Source organism: Ranitomeya imitator, chromosome 5 (assembly GCF_032444005.1).
Source record: "Ranitomeya imitator isolate aRanImi1 chromosome 5, aRanImi1.pri, whole genome shotgun sequence".
NCBI lineage: Eukaryota > Metazoa > Chordata > Amphibia > Anura > Dendrobatidae > Ranitomeya > Ranitomeya imitator.
In genome coordinates this window covers 634,884,360-634,903,058 of record NC_091286.1, presented here as the reverse complement: position 1 = coordinate 634,903,058, position 18,699 = coordinate 634,884,360, and the positions used below count along the sequence as shown (strand labels likewise).

Genomic DNA, 18,699 nt, shown 5'->3' with positions numbered 1-18,699 from the left:
ACATAAAGCAAAGTGCCAGTGCACAATAAATAATACAGCTCTTAATTATGCAATAAATGTAGATTTTAATTACCGTATATACTCAAGTATAAGCCGACCAAAGTATAAGCCGACCCCCCTAATTTTGCCACAAAAAAACTGGAAAAACTTAATGACTCGAGTATAAGCCTAGGGTAGAAAATGCAGCAGCAACTGCTAAATTTCAAAAATATAATGCTCCATAAAGTTCATGATGGGCCCATATAATGCTCCATACAGTTGATGGGCCCATGTAATGCTCCATAAAGTTGATGTGCCCATAAGATGCTCCATAGAAAAATATGCCCCTTGTAATGCTGCATACAGTTCATTATGGCCCCATAAAATGCTCCATTTAAAACTGTGCCATATAGAATGCTCCATACATTTCATTGCCCCATAAGATGCTCCATATATAGCTGTGCCCCATATAGAATGCTCCATACAATTCATTATTGCCCCATAGATGCTCCATATAAAGCTGTGCCATATAGAATGCTCCATACACTTCATTATTGCCCCATAAGATGATCCATATATAGCGGTGCCACATGTAATGCTGCTGCTGCAATAAAAAAAGACATACTCACCTCTCCTTGCTTGCTGCCCGCTGCTCCTCAGCGTCCCGTCTTTCTGCACTGACTGTTCAGGCGGAGGGCGGCGCGCACACTAATCTGTCATTGCGCCCTCTGACCTGAACAGTCACAGCAAGACGACGGGAAGACTGAGCGGCGCCCGGCGGGTGGAATGCGGACAGGTGACTATGAAATACTCACCTGTTCTGGCATGGTCCCTGACAGCTTCTCCCGGACAGATGGTCTCCGACGCCCGCAGCTTCTTCCTGTAGTAAGCGGTCACGTGGGACCGCTCATTACAGGAATGAATATGCGGCTCCACCCCTATGGGAGTGGAGTCCATATTCATTACTTTCATGAGCGGTCCCACGTGACCGCTGAACAGAGGAAGAGCTGCGGCACCCAGAGACCATGGGACAGGCAGGGACAGCGGCAGGAGCACCGGGACTAGGTGAGTATATGACAGTTCTCTCTCCCCCTCACCCGCCGACCCCCCCCCCCCCCCTTCCCCACCGATCATGACTCCAGTATAAGCCGAGAGGGGACTTTCAGCCCAAAAATTTGGGCTGAAAATCTCGGCTTATACCCGAGTATATACGGTAATAAATGATAGAATACCAAAAATAAATAACCTAAAAAATATGTAAAGATAATGGATCAAGAGTCATATCAGTGTAAGGCTGTGTGCAGACGATGCGGATTTAGTGCAGATCTGCAGTGTTTTTTTCCACGCAGAAGCGCTGCAGTTCCGCAAAGTGATTTACAGTACAATGTAAATCAATAGAAAAAAAAAATGCTGTGCTAATGGTGCGGAAAAATCCGCATAAAAACTGCTGTGGATGAAAAGTATCATGTCACTACTTTTGTGTGTAACTGCAGCGTTTCTGAACCCTTCCATTATAGAAATCTGCAGGGGTAAAAAATGCACAAAATCCGCATGAAAAAATGCTTCAAATCCGCACCTGCAGTTTGTGCCAGGAGATGCTGTTTTTGTGCAGAAAATTCTGCACCCCAATCTGCAACGTGTGCACATAGGCCAAGAGTAATAAAGGTGTAGAGACCCATATTGCCTTCCAACGTACGTTTCGCAATGCTTCCTCAGGGAGTGCTGAGTAAGGGGAGCAGCCAGGTATAAAGGGTTGGAGCAATTGCTATATTGAGGTTCATATGTGAACAAAACACTAAATCTTAAAAAACAAACAAAACTAAACTGCTACTGGTCTCTCACAGGGAAAAAAATGTATTTTCAAGGGGAGGGGGTGAGGTATGGGTGTTGGAAGAAGGGGAGGGCAAGCAGAAGTACCGAAATGAAAAAGTGTGCAGGACCATGTTAGAGCAGACCGCAGTGTTTTGATTGGTTGGTTGGGTGTGTCGAGACTTACTCCCACCGATCTACAAGGCATTTTAGGCCTTGTCAGTTATTGGACATCTCCTCCATAGCAGGTTCCCTCTGGTCAGAGATGGGGCGAGAGATTGATGTGTATGAAGACTGGACATCTAAGAAATGGTTCTGGACAAGAATGTTATCACCCCCACTCCCCCCCCCAATTATTTCTTATGAAAACTCCCAGATTTAATTCATCGTCGTCCTCCCAGCACTGATGGCCGCACATCTTCGGTGTTTTGCAAAAATCCATCACCTTTTTTTATAGTTATCAAGATTTAATTTCCCTTTTGTGTTCTGTTTCAGGTCTGCAAAAGATGACTTTGGCTCGGTCATAGGAAAATGTCAGGGTGAGTGATTTATACAGTATGGGCACGCTGCGCTCCATCATTTCTACTCGGCAGCAAAAGAAAATCATCCAATTTAAAGGAACAGACCAAGCAACAGCGATGGTGTTCTGCTTAGTGCACCGCCTCCTGGCAGCCAGGTTTAGGCGTGGCGCTGCACATAGGTTTTCCTGGGACTGGTCCTTCTTAATGTAATGCGGCAATTATTCTGCACTACATCTCCCAGCATTCACCACAGTATGTCCTCTGACTGTAGAGCATGTAAGGGGTTGTAGGTTCACATCTGCTGGAGATCAGAAAGTTGCCGATCCGTAAATAGGAATTGCAGAACAGGCGGAGGTCTTGACCGTGTCGGATTGGTCTTAACCCAAGAGAAGGCAATGAAGTCTTTCCTACTCCAGTAGAAGATCTGCGATGGCAGTGGCTGATGGCTGGAGTTGAGCAGGAAGAATCACAGGAACCTGGTCCAGCGGCCACGTGTGGTCCAGGGCTGTGATACATGACATTGTGCGGGCTGGGGATGCTGGCAGGCACGAGAAGGCTCACAAGATCTTGGTCTGGCGGCCAGGGATCGCCAACGTGGCCTCTGGGCCAGGGTCCTGCCATTCATTTTTCTCCCATTCCAATGACTTATGAAAAACCGTTTTGTCCCTTAGATTTCCCTTCCTATCTTACAGATGAGTCCTTTCTTACCTTTCCTCTTAAAGTTTGTCAGTGCTGTTCACTTCCGCAGTGAGGGGCTGAGCGGTGACGTTGGCCAGATCGGCGGGCACTATCCTAGTGATGTCTTGTGAGCAGGACAGGGTGCACAATTCCTGCTGATCAAGGACCCAACCCCACAGGCTTCTGTAGTCGTGATGTCCCCAATGTGGAAGTGAGCAGTGCTGGAATAATCCTTAAAGCGGTATTCATATCTCCAGGATCCTATCCCAATATGTAGCAGGTGTAGTAATAATAATATTAGCTAATATCTCCAATTAGAAATGTAGTATAGTTCTCCTGATTAACTGTTACTTACCTCTTATGCAGTGCATTACAGTAGCGTAAATGGCTATGGTTGTGACCACTCATTGTGACAGTTGTTTAGTCAGTAAAGGCCAGATGAAGGAATAAAGACCCGACCATTCCTCTCCGGACCTAAACCCTACTGAGAACCTGTGGGCGCTTCTTATACGGGAGGTTCACAGTGAAGGAGGACAGTCCCCTCTCTGATCACTGTCTGAGGGGCTGTGGTTGGGCTTGGTGCTGCCCAAAAAGTTGATCATCAACACAAGAAGAAACTGACAGACTCCATGGATGGAGCTCATGGCTGTCCTTGAGAAGAAGGGGCGGCTAGATTACTATATTGGTTTTTTATGGATATATATTTTTGTACACGTTGAGCGGTTTGGTTTATTCTCACTGTAAAAGATGAAAATAAACAATCAAGATGTAAAATTTACATTTTTTAAAAAAATTATTTTGTTGCATAATAATTCTGCACTTAGAGATATTCTCCTGAAAAAGACAAAACCTCACTTGCACTTTCTTAAATATTCAGGTTTATTAACTTTCTGGACTGACCGACGGCACTGGAGTTGTTCAATAATAAAATATGAAAAATCCACATGGCACAGCTTGGTAGATAGGTGGTAAATGTTTACTAAAAGTTCTGTTTTGTTTGTAGTTCCTAAAGACCCGAACCCCCAGTGGAGGCGCGTGGCCTGGAGTCATGACTGCACCTTGGTGGCTTATGCCGAGAGCACCGGGACTGTTCGGCTGTTCGATCTCATGGGCAGCGAACTTTTCGTCATCCCTCCGGTATATGAATCGTAATTGCTTTTTAGCACAACACATATTGGCATGGGGGTAAACATCCAAAAAAGGAATTCATGATCAAGGGATAGAACTGCACAAACGGCGGATCCTCGGTGTCTGATCACCGCCCGAGTACGAGACGTGGCGAGGCTTCATTTATGGGAGACAGAAAACAAAAGATGAAAGCCGGGCTCCTTCCTTTCAAATAAAAACTTTTTAGATGGATTTTTTTTCTTTTCTTTTGTTTGAAGTAAAAGAGACGAGTCTTTGGAGGATGCGGCTTTTAACATCTAGAGGGTCTATTTGTAGAAATGCTGACGATTTATGTAAACCTCGCCTTTGGATGGACGTTTGCATTAATGTGTTTTGACAGAACGACCAGATATGGCGACATTACTTAATAATTGGGTGTCAAATATAGTATATAGGAGGCAGAGGCCCGTATAAAAGACATGCATCATACCGAACCACATCCGTGGTTCACAATCGGAGTATGAACCGTGATATGCGGGCCGGCCGCGGGTCTCCTGACCCAATGTCCATAGCTTCATATTGACTATGAGGCTGTTAGTTCACGTCAAGAGACCCGCAGCCAGTCTGTGCCGCACAGCCTGTGCTCAGTCCTCAAAACAGAGGTGTGAATTTGGTCTAACCGTAAAGTGCAACTGCAGTAACCATTAGGGTGTTCATGAGAGTAGATGGTGATATGATAGGGGGAAAAAAAAGCAGAGTAGTCGATGAGAAAGTAAGCAGCACATAGATAGAAGTAAAAAATACCAATTAGTTTATCTGGGTTTATACACCTGATGTGCGTTTCGCCAATGGCTTCATCTGGGGTGGTTGTGTGTACCAATCCAGTGACAAAATCTGTCATAATGGCAAACAAAATCTTTCTAAATGAGTTCACTTACATATGCTTGTTAAACTATTCCACTGTTTAAAAAAAAATAAAATAAATAAATTGGTCATATCCTGATCACACAATTCTTTTTAAGTAAAAATTTGTGTTGATTTCAGTTGCTCTTTTTGGTTGCTATACAGTAGTAGATTGTAACTTGAAAACCTGCCTGATTGAAAAAGTAAAAGGTACGGAAGCCAATGACAGTCACAGTAAGCCAACATATAGATGGATGTAAAATTACAAAGTAACTTAGAGGTTCATCCACCATTGTACACTCGACACGTGTTTCACCAATGGCTTCATCTGGGGTGCTTGTGAGTCCCAGTTATTAATGGTGCCGGATATCAATAAACTGATACAAGAATAACTTTCAAAATAATCAATCAAATCTCTCTAAATTAGGGCACTTACATATACCAGTAAAAATATTCCCTTGTTTAAAAAAGAAAAAAATTGGTCGTATTCTCATGGTCCATTCCCTTTAAGCCAAATTGTGTTGATTTCAGTGGCTCTATGGTTACTGTGTTGGGTCTGAGAGTTCTAGTAGTAGAAATTACTGAGAAGCGTCAAAGCGTGTGGGTCAATTTGGGACAATTTCCTATTTAAAGGGGTTGCCCAGTTAAAACAAGATATGTGTAAGTGATAACTTGATAGCTGGGTGTCTCTCCTCTGGGATCCACACCGACTGGCAGATTGAGGCAATTTCATACCCTTTACAAAATGATGTTCCAGGTCAGACGCCCCACTGCCGCTCCATTTATTCTCTATGGGTCTGCTGAAAAAAAAAAAGAACTGAACACAGCGCTCCATAGCCCTGTAGGAAATGAAAGGAGCGCTGTTCAAGCATTTGCACTGCCGCTTCATTCTAACAGGGGTCAAAGTTCCCCATTCTGCCGATCGATGTGAGTTCTGCGGTCGGACCCCCATTGATCAATAAGGTAACCAGCAGATGAGGGGTGATAAAGGGGTTCTATGGTTAAAGCAAGTTATTTGAGGTTCTTTTTGGAAAAGTCGACGTCATCTCAATATCTGATGTTTCGCCGGGAAACCGTTTCATGTTCTAGCTCAGCAACTTCTTAGCTTTGCGAAGTGGAAAATAGATTTTTGGATTTGTCTGGCTTTAAATACATACGGCTAATGGGAATTGATCTGGAAATAAATCTGCCTGACTCAGGTTCTTTTCTTCTACAGCAGGCCAGCTTCCCCGGGGACCTGAGTTACGCTATCGCCGGCCTGATCTTCCTGGAGTATAAAGCTAGCACACAATGGTCAGCCGAACTGCTGGTCATCAATTACCGGGGGCAGCTGAAGAGCTTTCTAGTCAGGTAGGCTTCTATCATTGTTTGTCCCATTTGTATTTGCCCAATATATTTACTTTTAGTGTCAGCTGAGATATGATATATATTTGCCTTTCGACTGTATAAACTTCTATTTTGGGCATGGCTGACATCCTACTATTCAGATCATCCCGGAAGTCCCGGAAGTTTGTTTTAAAGGGGTATTCCGGGCAAAAAAAAATGAATTTTCTTAAATTGGTAACCTCTACAGTGGCATGTAAAAGTTTGGTCAAAACTTCTGTTATTGTGAACAGGTAAGTAAGTTGAAGATGAAATGATTTCTAAAAGGCCTAAAGTTAAAGATGACACATTTCCTTTTTTTTTTTTTTTTTTTAGGCCGCAGAAAATATATATATTGTCATCTTAAACATTTTAAAAATTGTAAAAAGTTAAATGGGTCGATGCAAAAGTTTGGGCACCCTGCATGGCTAGCACCTAGCAGCGCCCCCTTTTGAATGTATCACAGCTTGTAAAATATTTAGCTTTGAGAGTCCTCAGTGGTTGATACGTTTTAATGGCTAACTGAAAAGATAACAAATTGCAAGCCTTCGAGACTACTCGGGTCTCTTCATCAGGCACAGACTAATACAAATTCTGAAGAATCACATATTTATACACAATACAGCCCAGAAATAATGCAATAGATAAGACAGGTGACCTGAAGCAGAACTATCACTATGGGACAGTGATAAACCATGAATATTGGAACAGTTCATAGATAATGAGTGTGAATGTTTTATTGTCCTCTGATTGTGGTCTGGTTCAGTGCTGTGTTGTGTATTAATGTGATTTTTTGGATTTCTTCATTGAATCCATTCCTCCATCTACCCATGAAATGTTCCCTGTGCCATGGGCTGCAACACAACCCCAAAGCATGGTTGATCCACCCCCATTTCAAACTTAGGAAAGGACATCTTGAAAACGCTTTCCTACAGTGGGGAAGAAAAGTGTTTAGCCAGCCACAAATTGTGCAAGTTCTCTCACTTAAAAAGATAAGCCTGTAATTGACATCATAGGTAGACCACAACTATGAGAGTCAAAATGATTAAAGAAATCCAGAAAATTACCTTGTCTGATTTGGCAAGATTTATTTTGCAAAATATGTTGGAAAATAAGTATTTGGTCATTAACAAAAGTTCATCTCAATATTTTGTTATATATCCTTTGTTAACATTGACAGAAGTGAAATATTTTCTGTAAGTCTTTGCAAGGTTGTCACACACTGTTGGTGGTATGTTGGCCCATTCCTCCATGCAGATCTCGTCTAGAGCAGTAATGTTTTGGGCCTGTCGCTGGGCAACACGGACATTCAACTCCCAAAGGTTTTCTAGGAGGTTGAGATCTGGAGACTGGCTAACCCACTCGAGGACCTTCATATGATTCTTAGGAAGCCACTCCTTTTTTGCCCTGGCGGTGTGCTTGGGATCATTATCATGTTGAAAGACCCATCCATGTTTAATCTTCAACGCCCTTGCTAATGGAAGGAGGTTTGCACTCAAAATCTTATAATACATAGGCCCCATTCATTTTTTCGTGTACACGGACCAGTCATCCTGGTCCCTTTGCAGAGAAACACACCCAAAGCATGATATTGGCACCCCCATGCTTCACAGTAGGTATGATTTTCTTTGGATGCAACTCAGCATTCCGTCTCCTCCAAAAATGACGAGTTTTGTTTCTACCAAACAGTTTTACTTTGGTTTCATCAGACCATATGTCATTCTAAGACTCTTCTGGATAATCCAAATGCTCTTCAGACTGGCCCAGACATGTACTGGCTTAAGCAGGGGGACACGTCTGGCACTGCTGGATCTGAGTCCCTGGCGGCGTAGTGTGTTACTGATGGTAGCCTTTGTTATGGTGGTCCCAGTTCTATGCAGGTCATTCACTTTGTCCCCCCGTGTAGTTCTGGGATATTTGCTCACCGTTCTTGTGATATTTTTGACCCCACGGGGTGAGATCTTGCGTGGAGCCCCAGATCGAGAGAGATAATCAGTGGTCTTTTCTTATTATTGCTCCCACAGTTGATGTCATCACACCAAATTGCTTGCCTATTGCAGGTTCAGTCTTCCCAGCCTGGTGCAGGGCTACAATTTTGTTTCTGGTGTCCTTCGACAGCTCTTTGGTCTTCACTATAGTGGAGTTTGGAGTGTGACTGTTTGAGGTTGTGGACAGGTGTCTTTTATACCTGATAAGTTCAAACAGGTGCCGTTACTACAGTTAATGAGTGGAGGACAGAGGAGCCTCTTAAAGAAGAAGTTACAGGTCTGTGAGAGCCAGAAATCTTGCATGGTTTTCGGTAACCAAATGGTTATTTTCCACCATAATTTGCAAAATGAATCTTGCCAGGTCAGACAAGGTGATTTTCTTGATTTTTCTCATTGTCTCTCATGTGGTCTACCTATGATGTCAATTACAGGCCTCTCTCATCTTTTTAAGTGGGAGAGCTTGCACAGTTGGTGACTGACTAAATACTTTTCTCCTATGCCTCACTGGGGGACACAGGACCATGGGTGTTATGCAGCTGCCACTAGGAGGACACTAAGTAAACATTGAAAAGAGTAACTCCTCCCCTGCAGTATACACCCTCTGCTGGCTCTAGCCTGAACCAGTTCTTGCTTAGTGTCTGTAGGAGGCACTTGGGTCTGGCTTCAGACTCCAACTTTATTATTTTAAAATTTGATTTTTATTCTTTATTTTTTTTCCCCTATGGAATGAAAGGGCGACAGGCCCTTTCAGTGTCCCGATCTCCCCGCATCGCTCTTATGCCTGCGCTCTTTCCAGGGTCGACGGGTCTCCAGGACTCTGTTCTCCCCACATCACCAACAGACGGGAACACGGGGTGTTGCCCCCACATACCCCCTTCTAGAGCCAGGCCCAAAGCCGGGCGTGACCCCCGCATCCATCCCAAGGGACTGAACCCACGGGATACGTGCAGCCCCCACAGCATCACCACTATTAAAAGTGGATGATGATGGGAGGCAGATGGTCCCTCTCCGTCTCCCTATCAAAGGGATGGCGGATTGAGCTTTGGACATCATGGCCACTACCTGAAGATCCATCATCCGGAGTCTCTGATTACAGGTACCGGGCTGACGGCGTTCAATTCCGCTGGGGTTTTATGTGGACTGCGTCCACAGACGGAAGAAGGGCTCCCTACACAGTGCACAGTCCCTGAGCTTCTTGCCCGACAAGCGCACCGCGTCAAGTTAACGCGATCGCGCGTCTCCATCCACAGGCCACACAAAATTTAGGCCCCGTTTCGTCATCACCACGCCTACGGGGCGGTTCCGCCCACTATTCTGGCGCTTCTCGCGCCGATGACCAGCGCCATAGCGGTATCCTCGCCCGCTGGTACTGTCTCCGCCCACACTCTCAGGCGCTTCTCGCTTTTAACGATAAATGCAACTCTTGATCTCGGCGGCCATTTCTCTGTACCGCAAGACAGCACGCATAGCGGGACGCTGGAGACGCACTCGTCTGATTTCCTTGGGGCACAGGACAGCGTTTGGGTAAGCTGCAGACGATTAACCCCTTCCCTGCAGTAGCTCTACCCAAACCAGAGCCAATATGTCTCGACCTAAGACCTCAAAAAAGGCCACCAAGACGCAGATAGTTGTGTATTCCTCATGTACCACATGCAAGGCTTCTCTGCCCCGTGGCCACAGTACTTCTCTCTGTACGGCCTGCGACCCTTCATGCTCACAGGAGCCCTCCGCTACTGCCGTTCCTAGTGATCCTAGCCCCCCCTTAGTGGGCTACGTCCCTGGCACAGTACGTGGCTTCTCTGGCTAAGGTTATAGAGTCCTTCCGTGATTCCTCTTCAAGCCAGGGCATCTGCTTGCCTGTTGCAGAGAGCCATTCAACCATGCGAGAGACATCCCGGGCAGGAACTGTCCCACAGCACAGAAAACGACACCATAGTCTCTCACCCAGGCACTCTCGTGCCTCAGCATCTGGAAGTTCTGTTTCCCTCTCCCTCTTTCCAGGGGTTCGCAGCGAACACGACTCAGAATATGAGTCTGATGTCTCTGTAGACCCGGACTCCCAAGAGTACCAGGAGTCATTGGATTCCCTCATCGAAGCAGTCAATAAGGCTCTGAGGGTGGATCAGGAGCCCGGGACTAGTCTGGATCACACTGTGTCTTTTAAAAGAACTAAACGTCCTCACAGGGTGTTTGCTAACCACCCCGAGTTTACGGATATTGTCCAAAACCACAGGACTCGCCCAGACAAACGATTCACTGGGCAAAAGCCACTTGAGACACGATATCCTTTTGCTACTACCTTAACGAGAGAGTGGTCTGAATCCCCTTCAGTGGATCCTCCCATATCACGTCTCGCTTCCAAAACCCTCTTGTCTTTATCTGATGGTTCTTCTATTAAGAACCCCACCGACCGACAGATCCATAGTCTCGCGCGGTCAGTCTTTGAAGCCACTAGTGCAGCTCTTTCCCCATCCTTTGCCGCAACATGGGTGGCTAGAGGTATGGTAACCTGGACGGAGGCTCTGACTAAAATTAGCCAAGACAGCAACCTGCCCCCCGACGCGGTCAATTTAGCCTATCAAATTGCCCGGGCTGGAGATTGTCGTTCATGCCTCACTAGATGCAGCTAACTGTGCCGCTCTAGCAGCCTAAAATGCCATTACCATCAGGAGAGCACTTTTGCTCAGAGAGTGGCAAGTAGATTCTGCTTCCAAGAAGTCTCTTACTTCTCTGCCCTATCAAAGTGGCTGCTTGTTCGGAGATAAACTGGACCAAATTATCTCCGATGCTACCGGAGGTAAAGGCAAATTCCCCCCTCAACAAAGGCTCCAGCGGCCTTTTCAAAACACCAGATTTGTTTCCGGCCATTTCACGTCGCCATGCTGGTCCTCCATGACCGCCTCCGCTGGCTCAGTCCGACCTCCGCTTAGAGACGGGAATTCCCAGCTTTCGTACAAGCCCTCGTATTCCTGGATCCAAAGGAACTAAATCCCGCAATTTCTCTGCACAATGACTCGTCGCGGTATCCGGAGGACACAGAGTAGGCGGTCATTTGCTTAGGTTCCATCAGACCTGGCTTTCAGTCGTTCACGACCAGTTGGTCAGAGAGCTCGTGTCCTCCAGATACAAAATAGTTTGCATCTCCTCCACCGGCATGTTTTTTCCTGTCTTGCCCGTCCAAGTCAAAGGCGCGAGTAGCTTTATTCCAACGAGCCATAGGCGCACTCCGCACAGACCGAATTATTGTCCCGGTCCCACACAACTGAAGGTTCAAAGGGTATTACTCAAACTTGTTCGTTGTTCCAAAAAAGGACGTGACTATGCGTCCTATTCTGGATCTGAAACTCGAACAAATTCATCAGAATTCGTCACTTCAGAATGGAGTCTCTCCGTTCAGTGATCACCTCGATGGAGAAAGGAGAATTCCCTGTGTCCATCGACATCAAAGACTGTTATCTGCATATCCCAATCCTTCCTGCCCACCAAAGATTCCTGCGCTTTGCAGTACGCGATGAGCACTTTCAGTTCACTGCCTTGCCCCTTGGACTCGCCACCACTCCCAGAGTATTCACCAAAGTCATGGCAGCCGTTATGTCCATACTACACTCTCGGGGCGTGGTGGTCCTTCCGTACCTAGACAACCTGCTCGTCAAAGGATCGTCTTTTCAGGCCTGCACAGAGTCTGTGAGTTTCACTGTGGACACCCTTTCTTGCCTGGGCTGGCTGGCTGAACCTGAGCAGGTCCTCACCGACACCAGCTCAGCGAATTTCCTTTTTGGGGATGATCCTGGACACCTCCCGAGGGTTGGTCATTCTCCATCCGGAAAAGGTTCCAGCATTGACACGGGGAGTCCGGACTCTTTCCCTTGCCCGGCCTCACTCCCTACGGTTCGGCATGAAAGTACTGGGCAAAATGGTGGCAGCGATGGAGGCAGTCACTTTCGCCCAACTACATCTCCATCCTCTTCAACAGGCTTTGCTGACAGCCTGAGACAGGAATCCGTTTTCTCTGGACCGGCGTTTCTGACTATCCCAGCGGGTCAGGCGATCCCACAAGTGGTGGATGTTGAAGTCCTCTCTGGATCAGGGAAATCTCTTCTCCCAGTATGTTGGCTTGTGGTTACCACTGACTCCAGTCTTCTCGGATGGGGGGCGGTCTTCTGCCACCACATGGGTCAGGGTCGCTGGTCCTCTCCAGAGTTGCGGATCCCTATCAACATTCCCGAAATCCGAGCAATCAGATTAGCCCTTCTGCGATTTCATCCCCTTCTGGCAGGTCGTCCCATTCAGATTCAATCAGACAACGCCACGGCAGTGGCGGAAATCAACCATCAGGGGGGAACCAGAAGGACGATGGTCAAAGTAGCCCACATCCTTCGATGGGTGGAAAGATACCACTCAGTCATCTCAGCTATTCACATCCCGGGTGTAGAGAATTGGGCTGCAGATTTTCTCAGCCGTCAGGGTCTCGCTTCAAGAGAGTGGTCTCTTCATCCGGAGGTCTTTCGGCAGATTTTCCATCGCTGGGGTACGCCAGATGTCGATCTCATGGCCTCCAGGTTAAATGCCAAGGTTCAACCGTTCATAGCTCGGTCTCGCGACCCACTAGCCATCGGGTTTAATGCTTTGCTCTTCTCGTGGCATCAGTTTTGTCTCCCTTACTTGTTTCCGCCCATTCTGCTACTTCCGAGAGTCATCAGGAAGATTAGAGCGGAAGAAAGTCCAGTGATTCTTGTTGCCCCAGACGGTCCACGTCGAGCGTGGTATGCGGAACTAGTGCAACTCGTCGCCGATGTCCCCTGGTGGCTACCGGACCGCCCGGACCTGCTCTCTTGGGATCCGATTTACGACCAGGACTCGAGGGCCCTGAGTTTAACTGCTTGGCCATTGAATCCTGGATTCTAACCCAGGCCGGCTTCTCCCAGCAGGTGCTCTCCACCATGATCAGCGCCCGAAAACTGACATCATTATACATTTACCATCGCACCTGGAAAGTCTTTTTCTCCCGATGCAGAGCCCGCGGACGTTCTCCACTTGTGTTCTCAATCCCGTCCATTCTTTAGTTTCTCTAGGCAGGATTAGACTCAGGCCTCACGCTTGCCTCCCTCAAGGGTCAAATTTCTGCCTTATCTGTCCTGTTCCAGCACAGGATAGCTACCAGATCGCAAGTCAAGACCTTCCTGCAGTGAGTTTCCCATATGGTCCCTCCCTACAAAATGCTGTTGGAACCTTGGGACCTTTAAGCTGGTTCTAACGGTTCTTAAAGAGTCTCCATTTGAACCAATACAGGACGTATCACTGACTCTTCTTTCTTGGAAGGTAGTATTTCTGGTGGCAGTAATTTCAATCAGATGGGTTTCAGAGTTAGAGGCCTTGTCCTGTATGCCTCTGTTCCTGGTCTTTCATCAGCACAAAGTGGTCTTGAGGACATCTCTGTTCTACTTACCCAAGGTTGTCTCCTCTTTCCATCTAAATGAGGACATCGTCCTGCCCTCGTTCTGCCCAGCGCCGGTTCATCGTATCGAGAAAGCTCTTCATACATTGGATTTGGTAAGAGCGCTGAGGAAATATGTTTCTCGAATGGTGTCTTTCCACAAGTTGGATGACCTCTTCATGCTTCCAGAAGGGCACAGGATGGGTCTCCCTGCCTCTAAGGCTACAATAGCCAGATGGATCCGCTCAATGATCCAGGAAGCCTACCATATCATTGGACAGTCCATCCCGACGGGGATTAAGGCACACTCCATTCGGTCAGTGGGGGCTTCCTGGGCCATTCAGCACCAGGCTTCGGCTCAACAAGGCTGCGACTTGGTCCTGTCTGCAAACGTTTGTAAAACACTATAACATTCGTTCTCAGGCTTCTGCAGATGTGGCCCTTGGCAGACTAACTCTGCAGACTAACTCTGCAATCGGCAATACCTAATCTGTCGATCAGATGTAGCCTGATGGTAAAAGATGTTTCAGCTGTCGAGAGACTGCTTTAGGACGTCTCATGGTCCTCTGTCCCCCAATGAGGCATAGGGGAAATAGGGATTTTTGTGTACTCACCGTAAAATACTTTTCTCCAAGCCACTCATTGGGGGACACAGCACCCACCCTGTTAGCCTGTTGGCTGGTGGTGTTCTTTGGTTTTGACATATTGTACTCTTGTTTGCTAGTTTTTACTGGTTATAAGCTCCTACTGCTTTGTCACCGAACTGGTTCAAGCCTGAGCCAGCAGAGGGTGTACACTGCAGGGGAGGATTTACTCTTTTCTATGTTTACTTAGTGTCCTCCTAGTGGCAGCAGCATAACACCATGGTCCTGTGTCCCCAATGAGTGGCTCGGAGAAAAGGATTTTACGGTGAGTACACAAAAATCCCTATTTTTCCCCACTGTATCGTCTTATAGTCTTATCCTGCTATGTGGACCTCCACCATTTTCATTTTCAGACTGCTAGTCTGCTGCTTAGAAGAACCAATGGCTGCTGTTTGTTGGCACAAGGTTAGAGGAGGCTGGGTGTTTATAAAGCTGGGAAATTTGCATCACCTGGCCTTTCCCAATGATGATGGTGAACAAGCCATAACACTAACATGCTATCTAAGGTCTGAAACCTTGGTCAAAGTTCTGAGCACACACAACTCTAAGGGTGCTCAAACTTTTGTAAAGATCATTTTATGGGCAGCACGGTGGCGCAGTGGATAGCACAGCAGCCTTGCAGCGCTGGGGTCCTGGGTTCTAATCCCACCCAGGACAACATCTGCAATGAGTTTGTATGTTCTCTCCGTGTTTGCGTGGGTTTCCTCCGGGCACTCCGGTTTCCTCCCACATTCCAAAGACATACTGATAGGGACTCTAGATTGTGAGCCTCATCGGGGACAGCGATGATAATGTGTGCAAAACTGTAAAGTGCTGCGGAATATGTTAGCGCTATATAAAAAAAAAAAATAAAGAATTATTTTATCTTCAACTTGCTTAACTGGTCACTACAGTAATGTTGATCAAGAGTGCCCAAACTTTTACATGCCACTGTATAACTTGCCAATATAGTTCTAATAAGCCTGGAACTATCATCAAGTCGCTGCTCTATCCTGGGTCCTGGCAGCTTCACTTTCGGCTGTATCATCACCTGATTAATGCGGTGTAATAGGGCCTGGCTGACTGTGTTTTTCACCATCTTAACCAGCCCCCTTCCCTGTCATAACCTGTGAATACTTACTATTTACCCTCTGCACACCCTGACATACACACACGTCAGCTTCTAGGTGTCAGTGTCTGACCTTACTCCATAGGGTGCAGAAGCCTCCTTACTATGTGGCCGGCACCTGGTGCTAGTTCCCTATCAGTATGTCTTTGGGGAGTGGGAGCAACCTGAAGGAACCTAGACGAAAACTAAACAAACACGGGGAGAACGTACAAACTCCTTGTAGATCATGTTGGATTTGAACCCAGGTCCCAGTGCTGCAAAGCTGAAGTGCTAACCACTGAGCCACCGTGCTAACCACTGAGCCACCGTGCTAACCACTGAGCCACCGTGCTAACCACTGAGCCACCGTGCTAACCACTGAGCCACCGTGCTAACCACTGAGCCACCGTGCTAACCACTGAGCCACCGTGCTAACCACTGAGCCACCGTGCTAACCACTGAGCCACCGTGCTAACCACTGAGCCACCGTGCTAACCACTGAGCCACCGTGCTAACCACTGAGCCACCGTGCTAACCACTGAGCCACCGTGCTAACCACTGAGCCACCGTGCTAACCACTGAGCCACCGTGCTAACCTAGTTTGGCTGCCAATGTACACGTCTTTGCACCCTCAAGGTGTGATCATTGGGTGGCAAAGGGTTGTAATATCAGCCACCATCTTTGTACCCTTCTGAAGCCAAGCATGTTACTCATCTCCATAGAAGCTTGTTTTTATATATATATATATATATATATATATATATATATATATATATATATATATATATATATATATATATATATAATCTGTACTGTAGTACTCCCAATAATGTTTCACCCCAAAAAAGGCTCTTGAATTGCTATTTTTCAGCTATCACATCGACCCTCAAAATACAAAAAAATTCAACCCAAAGTGGTACCAATGAAAATTTCAACTCTGTGCGTAAAAAAACCCTACTCTCCCAAAGCAAAAGTAAGGCTGTGTTCACATGTTGCGTTTTTGATGCTTTTTTTTTCCACAGGCAGAACCTGCTCTTCTTGGCAGTAAGAAACTTGCTTCAAAAAAGCAGATTTTTCTTAGTTTTTCTTGCGTTTTTTTTTTTTTCAGCGTTTTTGTCTGGTACATTTGTCTCTTGTGCATACTGATAAAGCTTAGTGCATAAAAAAAAATAATCTGATTCCACTTCATCAGGTTTTGGCACCAAAAACTCAGCAAAATCTGATACCAGCATTTTTTTCAGTTTTTTTTTTTTTCTTGCATCACTTATTGCTTTCAATGGGTAAAAAACGTTGAAAATGACACGCTGCATTGTGCAAAAACCAAGATATTGCACAAAATCCTGAGGACAAAAAAAACCAGTGTGTGCATGAGATTTCTGAAATCTCATAGCCTTTTCTGGTACTGTAAAACGCAGCTGAAAATTTGCGTGAAAAACCGCAGTGTGTGCTCATAGTCTTACCAGTCTTGTTAAAGCTCTAAACACAATTTTATTTTTATGTTTTTTAGCTTTAACTACTAAAATCAATTAAGATGGCTAAACACAATACAATGGTCGGTGTTGCCGTAGTCGTACTGACCTGGGGAGACACGTGGTCGGGTCATTTTTACCGCACAAGGAAAACTAAATAAACAGAGATTGTGTTGGTGTGAATGGTGTCATTCAAAACTAGTACTTGCCCCATAAAAAATCCAATTCTAGCAAAACTTGTTGCCATGTCCTTCACTGTATGGTAAGTGATTAGTAAAGGATGCGTCCGCGCTGGGCAGGAGGAACTCTGTGATGTAAGCGCTCGCTATATAATGTGTCCTCTGTTTCTTCTTCAGTGTCGGGGCCAATCACGGCTATCAGGACAGCCACAGCTTCAACTTTGGATGTCATTATTCCCAGGGGATTTCCTCCGTCCTTTATCTCCCCGGTCACAGGTAGGCACTTGGTTATGTCTTCTACGTTGTCGCTCCCTCTCAGAATTTATTGGCAGGAGATTAGATGTCGTCCTCATAATGGACATTATACAAATGTCTTTCCAGTCTTAAGATTTAAGAAAAATATATTTAAAGTTAATGTTTTTTTTCCCCTTCTGATCTTTTTTTGCTTAAAAGGGTTATCCAGGACTATTTAATTTTTACATTTTTTTTTTTACGCCGTGAGCATAAGCGCGAACATGGAGGTAGTTACTAACTACTGTACTGTCCTGTTGTGCCATCACAGGTAGCTCCTACTGGTGATTCTGTGGCTTTCGCTGACGTCATGTTGACAGAGCAGCGGCTTTTCTTCCTCTCGTCTGTTTGAGGCGTGACTGCTGACGTCATGCTGATTGACAGCCTGCTCCCTGCAGTTAGACAGTGGGGAGCCGGCAGTCAATCAGCATGACGTCAGCAGTCATGCCCCTTAGACAGCCTCCTGGAAGAAGATAAGCTTCTCTGTTGAGGTGGAGCTGCTGATTTGCCAGCAGGAGCAGTTGGTCAGGTGACCTCTGAGCCGGTGCTGGGTAGAACATGCAGGTAGTTGTACTTGTTAGTTTTTAGGACCATAGTAAAAACCAAAAAATAATAGTCTTGGACAAGCACTTTTAACACTTTTGCACTGCCTATCCGTAAAGGCTACCATACACGGATGGCTGTCTTCCTGGACTTCACCTTCCACAGTAGCCGTCAGTTCATCTAGGGATGATTAAAACGAACCACTGTGTAATACTTCACTTACCCTATGGGTGGTGCTGCAGTAGAAACAACATTTTAATAGGGTTTTCATTTTTAGAAAACCCTTCATTCCCAGCTGTACTTTGTTTAAAAATAAACACACAAACTGCGCTTTCCTCACTCTCCCCTGGTCCTGCGCCGTGTTTCATTGTGTTTATTCTCTGCAGTGCTGACATCACGTCGACATTGCTGCATCCAATAACTGATCTCAGCAGCCCTAGATGACCGCATTAGCTGCTGAGCTTACTGATTGGCTGACCACAATAAATACATAAAGTAGCAGTGGAGAGGTGATGGTGGGGAGGGCGAGCAATGCAGAGTTTTGGTTTTTTTCTTAAATCGCAAAGGTTTTCTAAAACTGGAAAATTCCATTTAGCGTCATATTTCCCAGACTAGTGTTGATTGCAGGAGGGTTAAAGTCATGAACACTTTGTGATCTGATTATTTTGAATGCACTTTAATTAGGAATGTCACACAGTGAGGAGC

At 46.0% G+C, this 18,699-nt stretch overlaps 1 protein-coding gene across 1 annotated transcript in view; it reads left to right on the top strand.

Annotated features, from left to right (window-relative positions):
* NBAS (NBAS subunit of NRZ tethering complex) overlaps positions 1-18,699 on the top strand; it is an 854,371-nt gene that overhangs the window by 23,017 nt on the left and 812,655 nt on the right. Inside the window, exons 6-9 of the mRNA XM_069728113.1 lie at positions 2,284-2,327; positions 3,991-4,124; positions 6,214-6,347; positions 17,338-17,436. Of these exons, the coding sequence (XP_069584214.1) occupies positions 2,284-2,327; positions 3,991-4,124; positions 6,214-6,347; positions 17,338-17,436 (411 nt within the window). The remainder of the gene's footprint in view (positions 1-2,283; positions 2,328-3,990; positions 4,125-6,213; positions 6,348-17,337; positions 17,437-18,699) is intronic.